This window comes from Terrapene carolina, unplaced genomic scaffold (genome assembly GCF_002925995.2).
Source record: "Terrapene carolina triunguis isolate 2854851 unplaced genomic scaffold, T_m_triunguis-2.0 Scaffold838, whole genome shotgun sequence".
Taxonomy (NCBI): Eukaryota; Metazoa; Chordata; order Testudines; family Emydidae; genus Terrapene; species Terrapene triunguis.
Genome location: NW_020665189.1, coordinates 2,849,743 through 2,868,107, shown reverse-complemented (window position 1 = coordinate 2,868,107; position 18,365 = coordinate 2,849,743). Strand labels below are relative to the sequence as shown.

Here is an 18,365-nt window from a genome sequence, read left to right as displayed (position 1 = left end):
AACCTGGTGTTTGCTGAGAACTTCCAAGAGGCTCTTCCGGAAATGAGTGACCAATCGGGTGACTCGGCACCTCAGTCTGATTTGCAGTTTTACTTGGTGCTGGCTTTAGCCTTGATCTCATTTTTCTTCCTCCTGACCGTTACACTGGCCATTGTGGTGAAATTGCGAAGTTCAAGGAAACCTAAATTACTTCAGTGTTTTGGTCCTGACTCTTATTCAGAGGCTAGCCATAGGTTCGCACTGAACTATGATGATGGAACTTTACCTTATTCATATCAGCTGTGTTTATCCTCGGATTGCAAGAAGAATCCTAATGTCCAGATAGCAGAGAATATTCTGAGCAGTGACAGCTCTGGGATGCTATTTCTGGGCAATGGAAGTAGCATCTTACATGCTGAGAAGGAGACTGCTGGGGAGGTAAGCTTCCAGTTTCATATTCATCTTTGTTTGCAGATTTTTAAATTATATGTTTACCTCTTCAAGGAGTGTAGGAGGTCATTGTGAAACTGAACGTGAGTAATTGTTTTGGCTATTATGTGGTACACATCACTGGAATCTCTGAAACATGAATTAATCATAGAATAATGAAAATATAAAAATGTAAGACTGGCAAGGACCTCCCAGCCCTCTCTACCGTGTCAGGACCAAGGAAACCTATACCATCCGTGACAGGTGTCAAGCTGTTCTGCAATGAATCAAGAGCCTGGACATACTGTTAGGAAACAGGGCACAATCCCCTCTCTCCCTCCCCCCCCCCTTTGGCTGTGAATTCTATATATAGTTTTCACCAACCAATTATCAAGTTTGAACACTTTAACAGCATTAACATGGCGTCACAGGCAGTCCCCTTGGATACTCCAATCTGTCTCACCACCAAGGTAAGCTTGCCATTGTGATAGATGGTCCCGTCCACCAACGATCACACCAATATTCAGGTTACTCTCAGTCCCAAAGGATCAGTCACTTACCCCAGGTCCATTGCACTTTAGGTCTCACATCAAAGACAAGGCTAGTAGCCAAATCTATAATAAAGTATCTAAGCATTTATTAACTAGGAAAAGATGAAAACAGCTAAATATACACACTCAAATGAGTTACAGTCTTAAGTTTCAAAAGGTAGTAGAAACTTCTCTAATAAGCCAGTTCTATGTGTTCCTTGGGGCTAACACTGGCTAAGCACTTGGGAACTTTTGCTTATGTTTAGTAATCCTTGCCCCTTAGAGTTTAAGTAGCATAAATATACAGTTCCTCCTTGTTAGGGCTTCTGATTCCTTCCTCCCTTCTGCTTTAAGTTGCAAACTCAGCTGTTGGAAGGAATTCATTTGAAGGTTTCCTATTCATGGGGGATGGGGGAAGAGTAATAAACAGAATCTTTTGTCCTCTGATGTTCCACAATAGTTGTTCTGGTGTTGATGGGCCTTCTTTGCCAGGCAGGACGTAACATCTTTTGTTGGAGACTAGTATTTAACAGGAGTTAATGTTTCTCTCCTGTCTGGTGACTTACAGAGGCTTATAATATAAATGCTTAAATTTTACCTTGCAATGTGGGATACAGATTTTGTAAGTGAGATTAATCCATGCAGAAACTTACAAGCATTCGATACATTCTAAACACTAATCACATTTTTATCATTCTGATTCCTGTTTTAATAATACTAACACTCAGGTGAGCTATACTGATTCCAGCTACCTGTTTGTCAATATTCAAATGAGACATGGGGATCTTGGCATAAGTTGGCACCTAGTTTGCCAGCATCACAACAGGTGTTTGTCCAACCTGTTCTTAAAAACCTCCAATGATGGGGATTCCACAATCTCCCTTGGAAGCCTAGTCAAGTGTTTTGCTGCCCTTATAGTTAGAAAGGTTCTCCTAGTCTAACCTAAATCTCCCTTGCTGCAGATTAAGCCAATTACTGTACTTCTTGTCCTGCCTTCAGTGGACACGGAGAACAACTAATCACCATTGTCTTTATAACAGCCCTTAACATATTTGAAGACTGTTATCAGGTCCCCTTTCAGTCTTATTTTCACAAGACTAAATATGCCCAGTTTGTTTAACCTTTCTGCATAGGTCAGGTTTTCTAAACATTTGATCATTTTTGTTGCTCTCCTCTGGACTCTCTCCAGTTTGTCCACATTTTTCCTAAAGTGTGGTGTCCAGAATTGGACACAGTACTGCAGCTGAAACCTCAACAGTGCTGAATACAGAGGGACAATTGTCTCCCATGTCTTACATATTACAGTCCTGTTAATACACACCAGAATGTTATTAGCCTTTTTCATAACTGCATCACATTGTTGACTCATATTCAATTTGTGATCTGCTATAACCCCATGATCCTTTTCAGCAGTACTACCATCTAGCCAGTTATTATTCCCCATTTTGTAGCTGTGTGTTTGATGTTTTCCTTCCTAAGTACTTTACACTTGTCTTTATTGAATTTCATCTTGTTGAATTCAGACCAATTCTCCAGTTTGTAGAGGTCATTTTGAATTATAATCCTGTATTCCAAAGAGCTTGCAAGCCCTCCCATCTTGGTGTCATCTGCAAATTTTATAAGTGTACTCTCCACTCCATTATCAAAGTCATTAATGAAAATATTGAATAATATTGAACCCAGGGCTGACCACTGCAGGACCCCAATAAATACATCCTCACAGTTTGTGAATGAACCATTAATAACTACTCTTTGAGTAAGGTCTTTCAACCAGTTGTGAATCCATTTTATACAAATTTCATCTAGACGGCATTTCCCTATTGTGCTTATGAGAATGTAATGTGGGACTGTGTCAAAAACTTTACTAAAATCAATATATATCACATCTACCACTTCCGCCCATTCCCCAAGGCCAGTAACCCTGTCAAAGAAGGTAAATAGGTTGGTTAGCATGTTTTGTTCTTGACAAATCCATGCTGGCTATTCTTTATAATCCTGTTGTCCTCTAGAACCTTACAAACTGATTGTTTAATAATTAGTTTCAGTATCTATCCTGGTATTGAAATTAGGCTGACAGGTTTATAATTCCGCAGGTTATTCTTGTTCCTCTTTTAAAAAACAGGTACTATGTTTGCCCTTTTCTAGTCCTCTGGGACGTCATCTGTCCCCTAGGAGTTCACAAGGAAAATTGCTAACAGTTCTGAGATTGCTTCACCTAGTTTCTTAAGTACTGTAGGATGAATTTTGTCAGGCCCTACCAACTTATTTAAACATTCTTTCACCTGTTCTTTCCCTATTTTGGCTTGTGTTCCTTCTGTATCACTGCCTGCAGTGACTCAAGAGAGTAAGTACCAAACTCAGGCCAGACTATTAGGAACCAGAGCACAAACCCCAAATTGGCTGTGAGTTCTATACTTAGATTTCACTAAACAAATATCAAGTGTAAACACCTCAGGCACTATGACAGCTTTAACATGGAGTCACAGATAGTCCCCTTACGTACTAGTCTGTCTCACCACCAACATGAGCTTACCTTTTTGATAGATAGTCCCTGACATCAAGAATTACAGCAATATTCAGGTTACTCCCTGTCCCAAAGGACCAGTCGTTTACCCCAGGTCAATTGCACTGTAGATATCACACCAAAGACAATTGGCTTCTATCCAATTCTATAATAAACTATATAAAGATTTATTAAATAAGAAAAGAAAATCCAAGATTTATTTAAAAGGTTAAAGCAGGTAATCATAGAAACACAAATGAGATACAATCTTTATTTTTAAAAACTAATGGAAGCTTCCATAATAAGCAAGCAGTATATGTTCTTGAGGGTAACCCAAGCATAGCAGCTGGGGATCTCTTGCTTATGCCTAGAAACACTTTGCACCCAGAGTTCAAGCAGCATAGAGATAAAGTTCCTTTTATCCCTCTCCTGGCATGTACTCTCAGCTGCAAGAACCGCTGGTGGGAGGGTGAGATGGAATACACCCCTATATTCACACTCTACACATTATTCTAATAATCTCTGTACAACATAAGCCTTGTAAGGTTTCATATGAAAACTCAAAATTTGCTGGTCAGTAATATACTGGTAAAATATGTGTGGCAACATTGTATGTGAAGTTATAAAATTCCCCTGTATGATGTTATGAACATATGTTCTACAGCCCTGCCCAAGCAGAAATCAGGTCTGTCCTAAACAAAAGAAGGAATGTGTGCTTGCCTTAATTTGCATTTAAGCAGTAAACAGAGTCATCGAGCAGTGAGGGAAAACAAAGGAAGTTCAAACAGGTAAAAAAAACACCATGGAATATCCTTCCATATGGACTCTTTGTCTCCTGGATCTCAGCTGGAAATATTTTTCAAGGGGGGGGACTGAAACTATAAAAAGAAGGGACAGACACCCCAAGGGATCCCTCTTTCTCTTGCTGCCCACATCATTTTCAGCACCTGAGAAGACAAAAGGAAACAGCCATTGGACTCTGGGGGAGGGGTCCTGACCTTGGTCAATAATCTGCTGGAGCATGTGGTGAAAAAGTGTGCTTTGCAACTAAGATAGTTTCTTAAATAGATACTAGTAAGCATTTTATCTCTGTTTTTCTTGTAACCATTTCTGACTTTTATGCTGCAATACTTGTTCTCACTTAAAATCTATCTTTTTGTAGTTAATATATTTGTTTTACTGTTTTATCTAATCTAATGTGTTGAAATAGAAGTCTCTGGGTAACTCCCTTTAAGATAATAAAATTGCATACTATTTCCTTAAAGGAATTATGGACTTAATATGTTTGTACTGGTGGGAGTCTGCTATAGACCACCAGACCAGGGGGATGAGGTGGATGAGGCTTTCTTCAGGCAACTAACAGAAGTTACTAGATTACAGGCCCTGGTTCTCATGGGGGACTTCAATCACCCCGATATCTTCTGGGAGAGCAATACAGTAGTGCACAGACAATCCAGGAAGTTTTTGGAAAGTGTAGGGGACAATTTCCTGGTGCAAGTGCTGGAGGAACCAACTAGGGGCAGAGCTCTTCTTGACCTGCTGCTCACAAACAGGGAAGAATTAGTAGGGGAAGCAAAAGTGGATGGGAACCTGGGAGGCAGTGACCATGAGATGGTCAAGTTTAGGATCCTGACACAAGGAAGAAAGGAGAGCAGCAGAATACGGACCCTGGACTTCAGAAAAGCAGACTTTGTCTCCCTCAGGGAACTGATGGGCAGGATCCCCTGGGAGAATAACATGAGGGGGAAAGGAGTCCAGGAGAGCTGGCTGTATTTTAAAGAATCCTTATTGAGGTTGCAGGAACAAACCATCCCAATGTGTAGAAAGAATAGTAAATATGGCAGGTGACCAGCTTGGCTTAACAATGAAATCCTTGCTGATCTTAAACACAAAAAAGAAGCTTACAAGAAGTGGAAGATTGGACAAATGACCAGGGAGGAGTATAAAAATATTGCTCAGGCATGCAGGAGTGAAATCAGGAAGGGGAAATCACACTTGGAGTTGCAGCTAGCAAGAGATGTTAAGAGTAACAAAAAGGGTTTATACAGGTATGTTAGCAACAAGAAGAAGGTCAGGGAAAGTGTGGGCCCCTTATTGAATGGGGGTGACAACCTAGTGACAGAGGATGTGGAAAAAGCTAATGTACTCAATGCTTTTTTTGCCTCTGTCTTCATGAACAAGGTCAGCACCCAGACTGCTGACCTGGGCAGCACAGTATGGGGAGCAGGTGACTAGTCCTCTGTGGAGAAAGAAGTGGTTCAGGACTATTTAGAAAAGCTGGGTGAGCACAAGTCCATGGGGCTGGATGCGCTGCATCCGAGGGTGCTAAAGGAGTTGGCAGATGTGATTGCAGAGCCATTGGCTCTGAAAACTCTTTGAAAACTCGTGGCAATCGGGGAAGGTCCTGGATGACTGGAAAAATGCTAATGTAGTGCCCATCTTTAAAAAAGGGAAGAAGGAGGATCCGGGAAACTACAGGTCAGTCAGCCTCACCTGTCCCTGGAAAAATCATGGAGCAGGTCCTCAAGGAATCCATTCTGAAGCACTTAGAGAAGAGGAAGGTGATCAGGAACAGTCAGCATGGATTTACCAAGGGCAAGTCATGCCTGACTAACCTAATTGCCTTCTATGATGAGCCATAACTGGCTCTGTGGATGAGGGGAAAGCAGTGGACGTGTTATTCCTTGACTTTAGCACAGCTTTTGATACTGTCTCCCACAGTATTCTTGCTGACAAGTTAAAGAAGTATGGGGCTGGATGAATGGACTGTAAGGTGCATAGAAAGCTGTCTAGATCGTCGGGCTCAATGGGTAGTGCTCAATGGCTCCATGTCTAGTTGGCAGCTGGTATCAAGCGGAGTGCCCCAGGTGTCGGTCCTGGGGCCAGTTTTGATCAACATCTTTATTAATGATCTGGATGATGGGATGGTTTGCACTCTCAGCAAGTTCACAGATTACACTTATCTGGGGGGAGAGGTAGATATGCTGGAGGGTAGGGATAGAATCCAGAGTGACCTAGACAAATTGGAGGATTGGGCCAAAAGAAATCTGATGAGGTTCAACAAGGACAATGCAGAGTCCTGCACTTAGGATGGAAGAATCCCATGCACTGCTACAGACTAGGGACCGAGTGGCTAGGCAGCAGTTCTGCAGAAAAGGACCTAGGGATTACAGTGGACGAGTAGTTGGATATGAGTCAACAATGTGCCCTTGTTGCCAAGAAGGCTAACGGCTTTTGGGGCTTTATAAGTAGGAGCATTGCCAGCAGATCGAGAAACATGATCATTCCCCTCTATTCGACATTGGTGAGGCCTCATCTGGAGTACCGTGTCCAGTTTTGGGCCCCACACTACAAGAAGGATGTGGAAAAATTGGAAAGAGTCCAGCGGAGGGCAACAAAAATGATTGGGGGCTGGAGCACATGACTTATGAGGAGAGGCTGAGGGAACTGGGATTGTTTAGTCTGCAGAAGAGAAGAATGAGGGGGGATTTGATAGCTGCTTTCAACTACCTGAAAGGGGGTTCCAAAGAGGATGGATCTAGACCAGTGGTCCCCAACACGGTGCCTGCAGATGCCATGGCGCCTGCCAGGGCATTTATGTGCGCCCGCTTAGTGCCCAGCGGGGAGAGAAGCCGCGGCCCCGCGCCTGCCAGGGACAGAGAACTCGGGGGCTGCAGGCTGCGGGCGCTGGTGTTCTCTGTCCCTGGCAGGCACGGGGCTGCGGCTTCTCTCCGGCTTCTCCGGGGCTGCAGGCTGCGGGTGTCGGTGCTCTCTGTCCCCGGCAGCCACGGCCCCGTGCCTGCCGGGGACAGAGAACTCTGGGGCTGCAGGCTGCGGGCGCTGGTGTTCTCTGTCCCCGGCAGGCGCGGGGCCCGCCTAGTGCCCAGCAGGGGAGAGAAGCAAGGGCCCCGCACCTGCTGGGGACAGAGTACTCCAGGGCTGCAGGCTGCGGGCCCCGGTGTTCTCTGTCCTCGCGGCTTCTCTCAGGCTTCTCTCTACACTGCCCAGAACTGCCGCCAAAAAAACAAACAAACAAACAAACAACGCTCCGCCTCTGCAGAATGGACCGAATGTTTATGATATTTATTTTGTAAAAACTCCTTAATTTTTCTTACAGGTAGATAAAAAAGAGCAAATTCACATGGTAAGGTGAAAGAGTAATTGCTGAATAATTTAATTAATACCTTTTACATGAAAAATTACCTTTTTTATCTTATGGATTCATATATTATGTAATATTAAATATGAAGTTTTTCGTATTATTTAATGTACAAATACAAAATAAGCCTTGAAAAATTGTTGGTGCCCGCCACACTCTTCTGAAAACATGAATGTGCTACTGGCCACAAAAAGGTTGGGGACCACTGATCTAGACTGTTCTCACTGGTACCAGATGACAGAACAAGGAGTAATGGTCTCAAGTTGCAGTGTGTGTGTGTGTGTGTGTGTGTGCGGGGGGGTTAGGTTGGATATTAGGAAAAACTTCTTCACTGGGAGGGTGGTGAAACACTGGAATGCGTTACCTAGGGAGGTGGTGGAATCTCCTTCCTTAGAGGTTTTTAAGGTCAGGCTTGACAAAGCCCTGGCTGGGATGATTTAGTTGGGGATTGGTCCTGCTTTGAGCGGGGGGTTGGAATAGATGACCTCCTGAAGTCCCTTCCATCCTGATATTCTGTGATTCTATGTTTCTATGAAAGGGCTAGGCAGCATAAGACATGAAGATCTGGAACAGTATAGCCAAGGGTGGTGAGAGCCAGGACAGTATAGCCAAGGCTGGTGAGAGCCAGGTTGTACCTGGCAGGGTGCAGTTACACAGAGACCTTCAGGGTGTGGCTTGAAAGCTGTTTGTGAGTGGCCCAGGTGGGAGCTACTATGGCAAGGCACTGTAAGGCACCCACAGTTGCAGGGAAGGGCTGACACAGCCCCCCACCCAGTCTGGATTGTGCCCCAGTATGCAGGGGCGGCTCTAGCTTTTTTGCCGCCCCAAGCACGGCAGGCAGGCTGCCTTTGGTGGCATGCCTGCGGGAGGTCCCCGGTCTCGCGGATTTGGTGGCATGCCTGTGGGAGGTCTGCCGATCCCGCGGCTTCGGCATACCTGCCGCTGAATTGCCGCCGAATCCGCGGGACCGGTGGATCTCCTGCAGGCATGCCGCTGAAGGCTGTCTGACTGCCGCCCTCGCAGGGACCGGCAGGGCACCCCCTGTGGCTTGCCGCCCCAGGCACACGCTTGGAGCGCTGGTGCCTGGAGCCGCCGCTGCCAGTATGTGATAGAGGGGTCTGCTTACATGACTCATCTTCATAGGAAGAAGGCCAGAACAACAAAAGTCTTTTGTCCTCTTGTTGATGAAATATAGGGAAATTCCAGCTGCAAGGATCCACAATAGTCTATCTGGTACTGATGGATCTTTCCTTCTGGGAAGGGCATAACACCTTCTTTTGAATATCAGCCCTTCAGACTAGATGATGTCTCTCTCCTGTGTGGTGATTTACACAGTCACAGAGACTCACACTACAGCTGCTCAAAGATTACCTTACAATATGTGTTACAGATGTTATAAATTAGATTAATGCATGCAATAACTCAAAAGCATTCCATAAAGTCTGAAGATGTTCTTATAATTCTAATATCTGTTTTAACAATACTAACACATAGGTGACCCAGATTGATTTTAGGTATGTATTGTTCAGTGTTTAATTGAGACCTGGGGACCTTAGCATGAGCTGGCACCTGGTCTATCAGCATCATATCTTCTCTCTTGTTAATATTCATTGTATTAATTATCTGGTCACTGTAACGGATTCGATCACAGAGACCCCCTTGGGACTGTCACCTGGTGTGATGAGACTACCTCTGAGCCTGTTTTCCCTGCCAGCTTGGGACTCCAGAACCTTGTCTTGTCGAGCCAGACACACCAGTCTGCTCCAACACAGACCCAGGGTCTGAACCACTCACCCCAAAGCTGCAGACTTAACTGAAAACAGCTTAAGAAAGTGTTTCTGTCTCAAGCACCCAGACACCCAGCTCCCAATGGGATCCAAACCCCAAATAAATCTGTTTTACTCTGTATAAAGCTTATACAGGGTAAACTCATAAATTGTCCACCTTCTATAAAACTGATAGAAAGATATGCACAGCTGTTTGCTCCCCCAGGTATTAATTACTTACTCTGGGTTAAATAATTAGCAAAAGTGATTTTATTAAGTATAAAAAGTAGCATTTGGTGGTTCCAAATAGTAACATAGTCTTAATGCAAAGTAAGTTACCAAGCAAAATAAAGCAAAACATGCAAGTCTAAGCCTAATACATTAAGAAACTGATTACAGATGAAATCTCACCCCCAGAGATGTTCCAATAAGCTTCTTTCACAGACTGGACTCCTTCCTAGTCTGGGCCCAATCCTTTCCCTGGTACAGTTCTTGTTAGCTCCAGCTCAGGTGGTAACTAGGGGATTTCTCATGACTGGAACCCCCTTTGTTCTGTTCCACCCCCTTAAATAGCTTTGGCACAAGGGGGGAATCTTTTGTCTCTCTGGGTCCCCCCCTCCCTCCTTCTAAATTGAAAAACACCAGGTTTAAGATGGATTCCAGTACCAGGTGACATGGTCACACGTCCTGTGAGACCCCAAGCCTTCATTCTTCCTGGCCTGACTCACAGGAAGGCTTGCAAGTAAACAGAGCCATTTACAACTAATTGTCCTAGTTGATGGGCGCCATTAAGATTCCAAACCACCATTAATGGCCCACACTTTGCATAATTACAATAGACCTCAGAGTTATATTTCAGCTTTATAGTTTCAGATACAAGAATTATACATTTATACAAATAGGATGACCATATTCAGTATGTTGTAATGATACCTTACAAGAGACCTTTTGCATGAAGCATATTCTAGTTACATTATATTCACACTAATTAGCATATTTTCATAAAATCATATGGAGTGCAACATCACAGTCACCATTAATCTTTTTAGTGAAGACTGAAGCAAAATAGGTATTAAATACCTAAGCCATCTTGATGTCAACAGTTTTTAGGCCTCCTTCCCTGTTAAGTAGAAGATCTTCACTTTCCTTTGTATTTCTCTTGCTACTAATGTATTAAAAGACCCTCTTTTTATTGACTTTGAAGTCTCTTTCTTGGAGTAACTCATTTTGTGCCTTATTCTTATATTTCCTTTGCATCAAGATAGTTTGCAGTTGTGCTTTTAATATTGTCTCCTTGAGAAACTGCCAGCTCTCCTGAACTCCTTTCTCCGTTAGATTTTCTTCTCCTTACTTATGAGTTCTCTGAGTTTGTTAAAGTTTGCTTTCTTGAAGTCCTTTGTCCTTATTCTCCTGCTCTCGCTCCTTCCTTTCCCTAGAATCATGAAATATATCATTTCATGATAACTCTGACCCACATTGTTTTCCACCTTCAAATTTGCTACCAATTCCTCTCTGTTGGTCAGAATCAAGTCTAAAATATCTTTTCTTCTAGTGATGTTGTCCACAATACACCCCAGCAATTTAGAGTAGCGTTATTATCCATTTTACTGGTGAGGAGTTGAATACAAGGGGAATGACTTGCCACAAATCAGAGTGGAAATCTTTGACAGAGAAGAAATAGAACTCAAACCTCCCAAGTCTGAGTCCAGTGCTTTGTCTACAAATCAACTCCTCTTGTAATGGAAGAACATCCTATCTTTCATTTCAAAGAAGTTGCTTGGAATAACTGTATTATCCAGAAGTATTTATTTTCCTCCAATAAGATATACTTTTTGTAATGATAGAGAAAAGTCTTAATGCAAATTTATTGAAGATAAAGATTAAAAAGCAAGATGATTGAATTGCTTCTTTAGCAGAAATCTTCCTAGCTTATAATAATAATAAGAAGAATGGCCATACTGGATCAGACCAATAGTCCATATAGCCCAATATCCTTTCTTCTGACAGTGGCTGCTGCCAGATGCTTCAGAGGGAATGAACAGAACAGGGAAATTATCAAGTTATCCATACCCTGTCATCCAGTCCCAGCTTCTGGCACGCAGAGGTTCAGGGACACCCAAAGCATGAGTTGCATCCCTGATCATTTTGGCTAATCGTGGCTGATGGACTTTTCCTCCTTGACCGTATCTAATTCTCTTTTGAACCCAGTTATACTTTTGGCTTTATACAGCACCCCCTGACAGTGAGTTTTACAGATTGACTGCATTTTGTGAAGAAGTACTTCCTTAAGTTTGTTTTAAAGCTGCTGCCTATTAATTTCATTGTGTGACCCCTGGTTACTGTGTTATGTGAAGGGGTAAATAACACTTCTTTATTCACTTTCTCCACACCATTCATGATTTTATAGACCTCTATCATACCTCTATCCTCCCCCGCCCCAGTTGTCTCTTTTCTAAACTCCTTTATATCTCCTGGTACAGAAGCTATTCCATACCCCTAATAATTTTTGTTACCCTACTCTGTACTTTTTCTAATTCTAATATATCTTTTTTGAGATTGGGCAACCAGAACTGCATGCAGTATTTCAGGCTTGGGTGTACCATGGATTTATATTGTGGCATTATGATATTTTCTGCCTCATTATCTATCCCATTTCTAATGGTTCCTAACATTGTGTTAGCTTTTTTGCACATTGCACATTGAGCAGATGTTTTGTAGACTTTTTATTTCTTTAAATTAAATTTAGTAATTTGTATTAAACTACCATGAGTTCAGCTCCTGTTGCTACATTTTCAAGTTCAAAAGACTGAAAATCTCCTCTTGTGTTTTTCTCAAATTTAGAAACTCTAGGAACACACAAAGTTCAAGGATAGTGACCACAGACATGACCACAAGTAAAAAGTCTTATCTGTACTACAAGTTTTATTAAAGCAATAAGTAAAGTTACAATGATGTATGTATATATAAATCATACAAAAAACATGCAGTGACTAAGACTGTAGTCATACTCACATCCTCAAAGATATTCTAGGGTCTGATTGATCTCTCAACAGACAACCATTGACAGACATATGGTTCGTGCTTGGGCTCTCCCGTGGGGGTCATCCCTTGGGGTCATCCCACTTTTTCTCAACCAGTGAACCTCTTTTGTATTGTTTTTCTGACCGTGCATAACACCTTATGCATATACATATACTTCTTTTCCTTATCTGTACTTCCACAGCTCATGAATATTGGGGTGTCAAGTTTTTCATAGATTGTTTCTTAGTTCCTCTTATTCTCATTAGTATCTATGCACAACATGTACCCTGTGGTCAGGATAGGACATTCCATAATATTACAATCAGGTGTCTCGTGATCTTGCACAGTTCATTGTGGTTTATTGAAATCTAGTTTTCTGTAACATTACCTATTAGCATATCTTTCACAGTAATCTCTTAACCTGACTGGCATAGGGTTATTCCTATGTTCCCCACTCATGTCAAGCATTCTTAAGATCAAGGCCTAGTATGGCTAAACTAAAATGTTACAGGCCTCAGCCTTTAACCCTTGCATTCCAGCCATGTTTTACTTATATACCTAATACACAGGTTTCAGAAGGGTAGCCGTGTTAGTCTGTATCAGCAAAAACAACGAGGAGTCCTTGTGGCACCTTAGAGACTAACAAATTAATTTGGGCATAAGCTTTCGTTGGCCAACATTTTTATGGCTGGCTTAGAACAATGTTTCCTCAGCTCTCGTCCCCTAGTGCCCCTATTCTACTTGCGCTACATTGATGACATCTTCATCTTCTGGACCCATGGGAAGGAGGCCCTTGAGGAATTCCATCAGGATTTCAACAATTTCCACCCCACCATCAACCTCAGCCTGGACCAGTCCACACAAGAGATCCACTTCCTGGACACTACAGTGCAAATAAGCGATGGTCACATAAACACCATCCTATACCAGAAACCTACTGACCGCTATACTTATCTACATGCCTCCAGCTTTCATCCAGACCACATTATACGATCCATTGTCTACAGCCAAGCCCTACGATACAACCGCATTTGTGCCAATCCCTCAGACAGAGACAAACACCTACAGGATCTCTATCAAGCGTTCTTAAAACTACAATATCCACCTGGGGAAGTGAAGAAACAGATTGACAGAGCCAGAAGGGTACCCAGAAGTCACCTACTACAGGACCGGCCCAACAAAGAAAGTAACAGAATGCACTAGCCATCACCTACAGCCCTCAGCTAAAACCTCTCCAGCACATCATCAAGGATCTACAACCTATCCTGAAGGACAATCCCTCACTCTCACAGACCTTGGAAGAAAGGCCAGTCCTCGCTTACAGACAGTCCCCCAACCTGAAACAAATACGCACCAGCAACTACACACCACACAACAAAAACACTAACCCAGGAACCAATCCCTGCAACAAACCCTGTTGCCAACTCTGTCTGCATATCTATTCAAGGAACACCATCATAGGACCTAACCACATCAGTCACACCATCAGGGGCTTGTTCACCTGCATATCTACCAATGTGATATATGCCATCATATGCCAGCAATGCCCCTCTGTCATGTACATTGGCCAAACTGGACAGTCTCTATGCAAAAGAATAAATGGACACAAATCGGACATCAAGAATTGTAATAGTCAAAAAACAGTAGGAGAGCACTTCAATCTCCCTGGACACTCAATAACAGACTTAAAAGTGGCCATTCTTCAAAAAAAAAACCCTTCAAAAACAGACTTCAAGGAGAAACTGCAGAACTGAAATTAATTTGCAAACTTGACACCATCAAATTAGGCCTGAATAAAGACTGGGAGTGGCTGGATCACTACAAAAAATAATTTCCCCTGTGTTGATATTCATACCTTCTTGTCAACTGTTGGGAATAGGCCACATCCACCCTAATTAAATTGGCCTCGTTAGCACTGACCCCCCACTTGGTAAGGCAACTCCCATCTTTTCATCTGCTATATATTTATACTTGCCTACTTTTTTTCACTCCATGCATCTGATGAACTGGGTTATAGCCCACAAAAGCTTATGCCCAAATAAACTTGTTAGTCTCTAAAGTGCCACAAAGACTCCTCACTGTTTTTACCTAATACACAGTCATCATTCCTAAATACTTGCAGTCTTATACTTCTGCAATCCTACAATTTCAGTCTATTTAGCCTACATTGATTATGTATGAAATGGAAATAGCACAATGATAAATGGATGCTAAAAGGAACTAATTGGCTGCAGTTTTAAGAGAACTGTCCATGACGATGCCAAGATCTCTTTCTTGAATGGTAAAAGCTAATTTAGGTCCCATCATTTTGTATGTATAGTAGGGATTATTTTTTCCAATGTGCATTACTTTGCATTTATCAACATTGAATTTCATCTGCTATTTTGTTGCCCCATCACCCAGTTTTATGAGATCCATTGGTAGCTCTTCATAGTTAGTTTTGGATTTAACTGCCTTTAGGAATTTTATAGCCTCTGCAAATGGTTTACCCCTTTTCCAAATAATTTATGAATAGGTTGAACAGCTAGGGTGACCAGATAGCAAATGTGAAAAATCAGGACGTGGGTGGGGGAGGGGGGGTAATAGGTGCCTATATAAGAAAAAGTCCTAAATATCAGGACTGTCCCTATAAAATCGGAACATCTGGTCACCCTATGAACAGCACTGATCCCAGTACAGATTCTTGGGAGACCCCCCACTATTTACTTTTCTACATTCTGAAAACTGACCTTTATTTCTACCGTTTGTTTCCTATCTTTGAAACAGTTGCTGAGCCAAGAGAGGGCCTTTCCTCTTATCCCAAGACTGGTTACTTTGCTTAAGAGTCTTTGGTGTGGGACTTTGTCAAAGGCTTTCTAAAAGTCCAAGTAGACTGTATTAGCTGAATCATGCTTGTCCACATGTTTGTTGACATCTTTAAATAATTTGAATAGATTGGTGAGGAATAATTTCCCCTTACAAAAGCCCTTTTGACTCTTCCCAAATGTATCATGTTCATCTGTGTGTCTGATAATTCTGTTCTTTACTATAGTTTTAACCAATATTTTTAAAGTTCAAAAGGAACCAGGTTAGTTACAAATATATAAAGAGATTATTATTATTCCACCAGTTTCTCACCTCTTACATATCACCTATATAACATGAAGTTATGGTGTGATATGAAGGTTTTATCTGCATATGTTTGTGATGGCCACTTTACACAACAGTGGCAAGGCCATTAGAGAGTTACATGTGTCATTCCAAAGAAGTGATGATAAAACCATTAAAACACCTCTTCCTGTAACTGTCCATGCCACATATCTTATAAGGGGAAAATTTGTTAAAAATGTTGTTGGGCCTATTTTTTTCTCTTTACCTGCCTCTGTCAAGCCAGGCTCCCTTAGTTACTATGAGTCCAAATGTTCAGTGGTCATGTGATGCCTTAAACAGTTAGATAATATCTTTTAAAAAACCTTTGTATATAAATGTGAATATGTAATATTTAATGGCTAGTTTCTCTACTCTTTCCAAAACTAGAAGCAAGTACTGAGTACCACTGGAATGTTATGACTCCTTTTCTGCAGCACAGACAGTGCTCCTATTTCTTGCAATTCAAGATATGGGTTCTTCAAAGTAGTATTGGTGTATGACTGACTATTGACTACCATGGGTCTAGGTCCCGTGTTTTTATTTTATTTTTGTGGACGATAAGGACATATACCACTGTAGAGGGGGAAAGGAAATATTTCTTTGCCTCTTTGATAGTTTTAAAATACCATTTTTAAGCTGCTCATAGGTTTATAATATTAAACGCTATCCTGGAAGAGGTGCATTAGTGGGCAGAGCGTTCAAAGGTGTATAACCAACGATAAAATCACGTGATTTTCCTCACCATCTGTCTCTGCAATTGACCACATTGTATGACTACTACCTGTGTGTTGTGTTTATGTGATTTGCTATTTGAAATGTGTGCATTATTGGAATATATATGTTTCTTAAAGTAGCATTCTTTTAGCACCATTTGCAATAACCTCCCATTGTCTTAAATATTATAAAACTCAATATGAAAATTGCCAGACTGGTAAATATATGGAGTACAAATTATTGTATATCACAGAATAGATATAGCCAACTCATTGACAGCTCTCCTGAATCGTTTATTAATATTTGATTCATAGTGCAGTAACTGAATATATTGGCTTGAGCGACAAAAATGAACAAGTCAGATATAGAAAAAAATTGAAATACTTCTAGCGATGTAAAAATCAGATATAAGATTACTACAAAGATGTTAGCATTCAGCAATTGCACAACGCACCACCAGAGTCGAATGCAGAGAGTCGAAACAGATTGGAGAAACATATCCATATACCCTTACAATATGCATAACTCTGGACAAAGTTATGTATCTGTAGTTCATAATCAAGCATAGTAAATTTAAACAAAATTCAATCACTAAATCCTTATAACTAATAAAGTCAGATTCAGTACAACAAAAATTATTATTCCTTGTGTGTACCTCAGACGAATACGTACATAATAATGAGAAAACATCATATTTACAGCGTTAACCATCCAGTGAAAATACCGTCAAAAATTCCACCAAGGAGATTCTGCAGTTATTGGTTGAGACTCTGAGCGCCGCTGTTCACCAGTAAGGGAGAGAAACGCGACGACAGATACAGCCAGTCCAGCACTCCAGTTACACAGCACTGAACGCTGACAAATCAGAAGCACATTCAATGGGTCTGGACTGAACATTGCAAAGGCAGATATTCGCTGAAACTGACTCTGGTTTAACTATCAACGTTACCGGAATCAGGGGGTCAAATACAGAATCAAGACACGTTTCTTGACATAGAATCAGCGGCGTGTCCCCATCAGCATGAGATTGGCAGAAACTCAAAGGCGCCAGCACTGCAAAAGGCGAGCCCTGTTCTGCTTTATGTTGGTTACCGTTTGGGAGGCAGTTTCTGGGCAGACTCGCTACTCCATTCCCGAGGAAATGCAGAAAGGCTCCATTGTGGGGAATATCGCAAAGGATCTGGGGCTGGATATAAAGGAGCTCTCAGACCGCGGAGTCCGCGTTGTATCAAAAGGTAGGACGCAATATTTTGCTTTAAATGTTAAGAGCGGCCATTTAATCACAACGGAAAGAATAGACAGAGAGCAAATCTGTGGCCGGATCGAGAAGTGTCTGTTAACTTTTGAGATTATTGTTGAAGAAAAAATGAAGCTTTATAGAGTTGAAGTTGAAATCACAGATATTAATGACAATGCTCCCAACTTCCAGGCGGGAGAATCGGAAGTAAAAATCAGCGAGATAACGGCACCGGGATCGCGGTATCCCCTGCAGGAGGCGCAAGACCCAGATTTAGGGATAAATTCTCTCCAGAGCTACCACCTCAGCAGTAATAGGCATTTCTCCCTGGACGTGCAAACCGGATCAGATGGAGTTAAATATGCAGAACTGGTGATGGAAAAGTCTCTGGACCGCGAAGAACAAGCTGTTCATGATCTAATCCTCACAGCCACTGACGGGGGAGATCCAGTCAGGTCCGGCACTGCGCAAATCCGCGTTATTGTTCTCGATGCTAATGACCATGCACCAGTTTTCAGTCAGACGGTCTATAAAGTTAATGTTTTAGAAAATATGCCTCCGGGGTCCACGATGGTGACAGTGAAAGCGACTGATCCCGATGAAGGAATACACCAAGAGGTAAAATACTCAATCAGAAAGATAACTAATGAAGCTTCACAGATATTCCACTTGGATTCAAGGACGGGAGAATTAATAGTCGTGGGGAACTTGGATTTTGAAGAAGCTGCGTTATATGAAATCGAGGTGCAAGCCCATGACGGGGGAGGTCTTTTCGACAGATCCAGAATTGTGATCGTTGTTAGCGATGTGAATGACAACTCTCCAGAATTAACAATCACATCTCTCGTCAACTCGATCCCTGAGGACTCTCCCCCCGGGACTGTGATCGCCCTTTTAA

At 42.0% G+C, this 18,365-nt stretch overlaps 1 protein-coding gene across 1 annotated transcript in view; it reads left to right on the top strand.

Moving 5' to 3' along the window:
- The window catches only part of LOC112114879 (protocadherin Fat 4), a 190,395-nt gene that overhangs the window by 70,944 nt on the left and 101,086 nt on the right, over positions 1-18,365 (top strand). The window contains 1 exon segment of the mRNA XM_029913746.1: positions 17,228-18,363. Coding sequence (XP_029769606.1) covers positions 17,228-18,363 — 1,136 coding nt within the window.